The 7,464-nt window shown below is 45.7% G+C and overlaps 1 protein-coding gene across 1 annotated transcript; it reads right to left on the bottom strand.

Moving 5' to 3' along the window:
- Window positions 1-867: 867 nt before the first annotated feature.
- On the bottom strand, window positions 868-3,634 carry LOC118002386 (disintegrin and metalloproteinase domain-containing protein 21-like). Its single transcript, XM_034992805.1, has one exon. It carries the CDS (start codon window positions 3,156-3,158, stop codon window positions 921-923), a length of 2,238 nt encoding a protein of 745 aa, XP_034848696.1. The 5' UTR covers window positions 3,159-3,634; the 3' UTR covers window positions 868-920.
- Between the last annotated feature and the right edge of the window lie 3,830 nt (window positions 3,635-7,464).

The raw sequence follows: 7,464 nt of genomic DNA, 5'->3' as shown, positions 1-7,464 counted from the left end.
GTTATTTGAAAAGGTGCCTGGGAGAACCAGAGTGGGAATCCCAGGCAGGCACTTATCTAAGGGTGATGGGAGGTGAGTGTGCATGGGACTCTGTGCCCCATGCCCAGGCAACAGCTCAGAACAACAAGTTGATTTTCTCACCACACCTGCACAGCAACTGTCACTCCTCAGCACCCTGAAATGCAGAGCAAAATGACAGGTAGGGATGAAATTTCCTAGGGCTCCAAATGAATGTCAGAATCATCAATGGTCTCTTCTTCCAAACTTTATGATTGATTTCATGGGATGCAACATTCAGGATCAAGGCCTCAGTTTCCCATATTCAGAATCATGCTCTCTAGTGTGGCAAAGCTTGCACTAGGTGGGATCACACCCCAGTCACCCTCCCCTACTGCCCACAGCCACCCCAGTTTGGAATAGGCAGCATGGGTGGGGAGTAGCCCTCCATTGTCCTGAACCCTTTTTGGGACTGGAGAATGAGAGATTACCTGGACAATGAGAAAAACCTCAGTGTTCATGAGCACTCTTTTGGAGAAATGTCAAGAATTTGCCTCTACAGGATCCTGTGGCAACTCCCCTTAATTCTGCACCCAGGCACCTCAGCCCAATCCCAGATGCTGACTCAGGTACTCTGGACAATGTCTTGGGCTCGATGTGGGCTCTTTTTTTTTTTTTTATTCTTATGTTAATCCCCATACATTACATCATCAATGTGGGCTCTTACAGTCTTACAAAAATATATAAAGGCCAGCACGTGTGCTTTTCATAATTTATTTCAGAGTTCTGGTCAGTGACCTATCACAGACTTAGTGTGTCAGGTGATATGTGTGGGGCCACTGTGTCTTCTGCAGACCCATGGAAACGTGGATGTCAGCTTTGCCACTCCTTACTGTAGTTTCACTCATACTCTTGTGAATTGCCTATTTTTGGTTATGGGTCTGGACACTGATTTCAGGATAAGCTTCACCAAAATTCTCTTCCTTAACTCTAACTGTCTTTATAGTTCTTACATTTGTGGCAACGCCAAAGAGGAATGCAGCTATTAAGGCATAAATGCGAGCAAAAACCACTCTCAGATATATCACAGATTCATCACTTTGCCTGACTGACCGCATTCTACTTGGAGGGGGTCCACTGTCTATGCTCCCACCAGCACCTCTATCAATGCATAGCGGAGGTTCCCAACCTACGTGGCAATGACAGTTCCTATTATTGTTGCAAATCCCCCTGTGACTGCATTTCTTAGGTAAACAGTCATAATTCAGCTGAGCCACAGTGCCATTGCAGTAGGTATTGCTACAGAACTTTCCAGGAGCACAGGGTGTACCAGGTCTCACATGACCAACATCATTTGCTCCTGTGGAGCGATGTGAGTCCAGCCCAAAACACAAAAACCCTGAGATGAGAGACTGATGGAATCCCACATGCTCTTGCAACCGGGGGAGATGTGTGACATTACCACACTGCAGCCTTCCACACTGCACATCTTCTGGGGCACAGGCAATACTCCTCAATTTCACAGCATTTCTTCTACAGTGTCCATATCTACTTGCTCTAATATTTATGGTATAGCAGACATCTGCACCTTTCACAGCATTTTTACCAAAGATTTCTTGGCAGTGCACAGTGCGGTCAGTGCAATTTCCATGATAGCAGTAGCCCTCTTCAGTGCACGGGGTTCCATCTTGCATATAGAAATCATCAGGGCATGCCAAGGACTCCCCACGGCAGTACTCTGGAAGATCACATATAGTTTGGATTGGCCTGCACAGTGTCCCAGCAGGGGAATAAGTGCAGTTTGTACAGCATCTGCCTATATTACATTTACTGCCAGAAGTGAAGATACAATCACTGGTACAGCAGGGGTTGCTGTAACACTGCTTGAAGGAGCCACAGTCACACTCCTCACCTTGATCTACTATGTAGTTTCCACAACGATCATGGGTTAGGCTTTTATTTGAATACACAATGTTGGTTGTGTACATGCACTCGAGTGTCTGACCAACTACTATTTGCTGCATATGCTTAAAGGAACAGTTACTGAAGGAATCTGTCAGACCAGGTGATCTTTTCATAATGCAAGTGGACCTTCTCTGGCAAAAACAGTATAAATCATCATAGTATAAACCAAAATTTCTTCCCACTTTTTGTGTTGCTGTGATAGACAAAAATAAATACTGTCTGCCTAGGTAACCAACCATGATGAGGTTTTTATCTCTGCATACACCATGTAAGACGGGTTCATAAACAGAATCCTGTGGCCCTTCTTTAATCATGATTATAGATGAATGTGGTTGAAGATGTGGAAACACGTTACGCTCATAATGTCGAGTGTATGGATTCTGTGTCACGTGGTAATTGCCCATGGAAGCTGGATCTCTCTGATTATAAATGATCATGGATGAAATATAATAACCTACATCAATAGCTTGAAAGAATGAGTCAATTAAACTACATATCCTTACCAGGAATTGGGCACATTTTGACACGTTGTTGAACACAGTATACATTGACCTGGAACTTAGGGCAAGTGCTTTCACATTTCCATGATGGGATGAATACATCTTACTAGAGATCCTGGGGACAACACTGGCATTTGCTTGAGAGAATAGGAGGTCCCTAACCTCCTTATGTCCCAATTTATACGTAGGTCCCTTTCCATTGCTGTCTGCCACTATCTGAGAAACAATGTGTTCAAACCTTCGGGAATTGCTGAGGGGTTTGATTTCATAGGTAAGGTCATCCAACTTCATGATACCTTCAAGACCCCCATAGCACGTGTCCACAGTGACCATGGAAAGAGGAATCTCCTCCAGGTAGCCAAGGTAGTAACAATCTGGAGGGATGAAGGGATAGTCCATCTGCAAGGCTCCTTGGTCATCCTGAGTCATCATCAGCAGATGTCTGGACCAAAACAGTTTCTTGCGCCGCATATGGATAACGTGTCTCTTACCCCCAAAATGAAGGCTGTAGGACAGCCAGCCTGGCAGCTGAACGCCTTTACCATGGTGCAACTCCTTCCTGGGAATGATCACCTCAGAGGAGATGTAGCGCCATGAGGGACGGCCTTGAGAACCCTGGACAGGAGCCAGCCTTGCCCAGAGTGCAAGCAGCAAAAGGAGTGCCCTCATGGTGACCTGGCCCTTTGCCAGCCTCATGCCCCTGCTCAAGGACACCTGCCGCAAGAATGGATAAAGGGAGGATCCTGAGTGAGGGCCAGGTCTAGAGCATCTGACAGAACAGAGGGCTGCCTCAGACTGCCAGCACCCTACACCTGGGGGGCACCTGTGGGGATTATGTCACAGTCACAGGGTGTGGCAGTGGGTGACCTTCACATCAGTTCAGCTGGGGTGGATGTGGGATAGGTGGGTGGGCCATGTGCATGAGTGCTCACATGGACATGGGAAGGGAGTTCAACCTAGAGGTATCCTCATATTCAACACATTCAATCTTTTCTCCAATTACTTTAATATATGATATACAGTTATAATACAATTAACTCCTTTACCAATTCCATCTCCCATGGTACTGCTGGGTCAATTTCTATGGATTACCCCCATCCCTCACTGTGGAGACACAGCTTCCTGCTTCCTTGGCATGTGGAGGTAGACATTGCAAATTATATGTTAGAGGTGTTGAAAATAATGGTTTTTTAATGTTGTATGTCCTAGCACATGTCTTATTCTGGTTTGCCATTAATTTGCAAGTCATTTGATCCTCCTCGGTTTTTGCTTTGACGCTTCCTTTGAGCTTACTGAATAAAACATTCCCTAGTATTCCATGTGATGATTGGTGAGTTACAAGTTTGTATTTTTTCTTACACCAGCTGGTGAGAACAGAATGTACTGCTGACTACATGGTAAGACCCAGGGATTGTTGCCTCTAATCCTCGATTGTGGTTGTTCCCTCTAATCCTCTATTGTTCTTTCCCGGACTTTGGCAGCATGTGTGGTTCCCTTCTCAGCTGAAGGCACGGGGGGCTGAAGTTACTTTTGTAGTTGGCATCATGTAGCCTGGGTGTGAACAAGAAATGTTGCCAACCACTGCACTCCCTTCTTTCATCATCTACCCTAAACCCCTTTAAAATCCCCCGGGTCAGGCAGAAATCTCACTGTTGGCTTTTGAAGAAGACTGCCTTCTGCCCAAGTGGCTGGCCTCCTCAATAAAGCTCACATTCCTTTTCAGTCAAAACTCATCTCTGGAATATTGGCCTTTCCAACAATGGGCAGCTGAATGTGGGTTTCGGTAACAGTAAAACAGAGTGGAATGGCAGTTGCCAGGGGTTGGTGAGAGGGACAATGGGGAGTTGCATCTCAAGGGATATGATTTTCTGTTATTCAAGATGATTAAGTTCTAGAGGTCTGCTCCAAAACCATGCACCTGTAATTAACAATACTGTGCTGTACAGTTAAAATTTTGTTAAGTGGTTAGATCTCAGAGGCGAACGCTGCACTCTAGGTGCTGCAATCCCAAGGACACGGCCTCTCCGACACCTCCAGCCATGGAGAGTCAGCAGCATCATTGGTGGGAGCAGTCACAGCTGCCTTGGCTCCTCTCTTGAGTCCTTCCCATCACCTTGCTGAGACCCTGTCCTGGCCACGGGGACACCCCTTTTTGTCCTGCCCCCGAGGCTCATGGGACCGAAGGACAATGCAGGGATCCAGGGCCAGACTGAGGGCAGCAGCAAGCACCTTGTGAATGGTGCTCTGGAGCACTTTCCATGATTACTATTCATACCTCTTCCTGGGACACTGTTGAAAGGACCAGCAAATGTCCAGTTTCCTCAGATATAATCTCAGATTAATGGAGTTGTGGAACAAATTAAACTCATCTCACTAAGATCAGAACAGCTGAGCATCACATACCAAGAGTGACAACCAGTTTAAAAAAAAAAAAGCTGCAAAGTTTGGATCTTTCCCTGCCTTAGAAGCAAGAAAAATGGAAAATTGATAATCAAAGCTAAAATGAACATTAAGAATAAGTGACCCTGGGGAGAAGGAAAGATGGCAGAGGAGTAGGGAACCCTATTTCAACTGGTCCCTGGAATTGAGCTGGATATCTAACAGACCACTTTGGGCACCCATGAAACCAGCCTGAAATGTAAGAAGATCTGAATCTCTACAAACAGAATACCGCAGGCAGTTGGTTTTGAGGTACGAAGCGGGGAGCCTTGATTCTGCAGGCAGATATCAGAGGATAAATGGCAGTGGGAGGGAGCCTGGCCATGGGGATCCTACACTGCCAGTGAGTGACAGCCTCATGTGCTGGGGATGGGGCACAGACTCGCAGACTGGTAGCGGCGGGGAAAGGACTTTAGGGCAGCCCCTGGGGCAGAAACCCAGAGCGGCGGGGTTGCGTGGGCGAACTGGGAGCACCTACGGTTTTAGAAGCACAAAAGGCAGAGACGTGCCCTGACCTTGAGGCAGGACTGGGGGCCCTGCGGAGGTGCACACAGCCCAGGCCACTGCAGTTCATGGCAGCACAGACAGAAACGGAGACAGTGTGGCCTGGAGAGCTCACTGAAGAACAGACTGCAGTCTCTCTGCTCTGAGGCAGAGGGTTGGAAATGGTCTCTTCAGCTCTGACTCACAGAAGAGACCAGAAAGCTGCCAGGGAAAGCCGCCAGAGAACAAAAGTCCCAAAAACTGATTCCCGCTGAGCCCATCCCCCGCCACAGGGGGGCAGGGCAACTCCGCCCAAACAGGGTTGCCTGAGTAACAGTGCGGCAGGCCCCTCCCCCAGAAGACAGGCTGGGAGAACAAGAGGCCAGCAACCCGAAGGTCCCAAGAAAACAGATGCATCTTGCTTGGGTTCTGGTCAATAATTTGGACTCTATACATTCCCTCAAACACCCATCAACAGAATGACTAGGAGGAGGAACCCCCAAAATAAAAGACTCAGAGATTATGACTTACGCTGTAGATTTACAAATGGATGCAGATATAACCAAGATGTGGGAGATGGAATTCAGGCCAGCAATTGTGAAGACAATGGCTAGAATGGAGAAATCAATTAATGGCAACATAGAGTCTCTAAGGGCAGAAATGAAAGGTGAATTTGCAGAACTTAAAAATGCTTTCAAAGAGATCCAATCTAATCTAGATAATCTAACAGCTAGGGTAAGTGAGGCAGAGGAACGAATAAGCAACCTGGAAGACAATATAATAGATAAAAGGGGAAAAGAGGAGGCCAGGGAAAAACAACTCAGAATCCATGAAAATAGAGTCAGAGAAATAAATGACACCATGAAACGTTCCAATGTCAGAATTATTGGAATCCTGGAGGGAGTGGAGAAAGGGAGAGGACTAGAAGATGTATTTGAGCAAATCATAGCTGAGAACTTCCTTAATCTGGGGAGTGAAACAAACATTCAAGTCCTAGAGGCAGAGAGGACCCCTCCCAAGATCAAGGAAAACAGGCCAACACCCCGGCATGTAATAGTAGAACTCACAAAACTTAGAACCAAGGAAACCATCTTAAGGGCAGTTAGGGGGAAGAGATTCCTTATGTACAGAGGGAGGAACATCAGAATAATGTCAGACCTATCCACAGAGACCTGACAAGCCAGAAAGGCCTGGCAAGACATATTCAGGGTACTAAACGAGAAGAACATGCAGTCAAGAATACTTTATCCAGCAAGGCTTTCATTTTGAATGGATGGAGAGATGCAGAGCTTCCCAGAATGGCAGAAACTGAAAGAATATGTGACCACTAAGCCAGCCCTGCAAGAAATATTAAGGGGGGTTCTATAAAAGGAGAAAGACCCCAAGAGTGATATAGAACAGAAATTTACAGGGACAATTTATAAAAACAACGTCTTCATGGGCAACATGATGACAATTAATTCATATCTTTCAATAATCACTCTCAATGTGAATGGCCTAAATGTGCCCATAAAACAGCACAGGGTTGCAGATTGGATAAAAAGACAGGACCCATCCATATGCTGCCTACAAGAGACTCATTTTGAACCTAAAGATAAATCCAGACTGAAAGTGAAGGGATGGAGATCCATCTTCATGCCAGCAGACCTCAAAAGAAAGCTGGGGTAGCAATTCTTATATCAGACAAATTAGATTTTAAACTAAAGTCTGTAATTAGAGATACAGAAGGACACTACATCATTCTTAAAGGATCTATCCAACAAGAAGATCTAACAATTGTAAATATCTATGCCCCCAACATGGGAGCAGCCATCTACATAAGCCAATTGTTAACCAAAATAAAGAGTCATATTGATAACAATACATTAATTGTAGGAGACCTCAATACTCCACTCTCAGCAATGGACAGATCCTCTAAGCAGAAAATCAACAAGGAAACAAGAGCTTTGAATGATACATTGGACCAGATGGGCCTCACAGATATTTACAGAATATTCCACCCTAAAACAACAGAATACTGATTCTTCTCGAGCCTACATGGAACTTTCTCCAGAATAGACCATATACTGGGTCACAAATC

The sequence above is a fragment of the Mirounga leonina genome, unplaced genomic scaffold (genome assembly GCF_011800145.1).
Source record: "Mirounga leonina isolate KUSES-001 unplaced genomic scaffold, KU_Mleo_1.0 Mir_82, whole genome shotgun sequence".
NCBI classification, from domain to species: domain Eukaryota; kingdom Metazoa; phylum Chordata; class Mammalia; order Carnivora; family Phocidae; genus Mirounga; species Mirounga leonina.
This window is presented reverse-complemented; position numbering and strand designations above follow the sequence as displayed.

What these genes read in the sequence shown, in the direction of transcription:
- LOC118002386 (XM_034992805.1), bottom strand. Translation starts at nt 3,158, where the DNA reads ATGAGGCTGGCAAAGGGCCAGGTCACCATGAGGGCACTCCTTTTGCTG.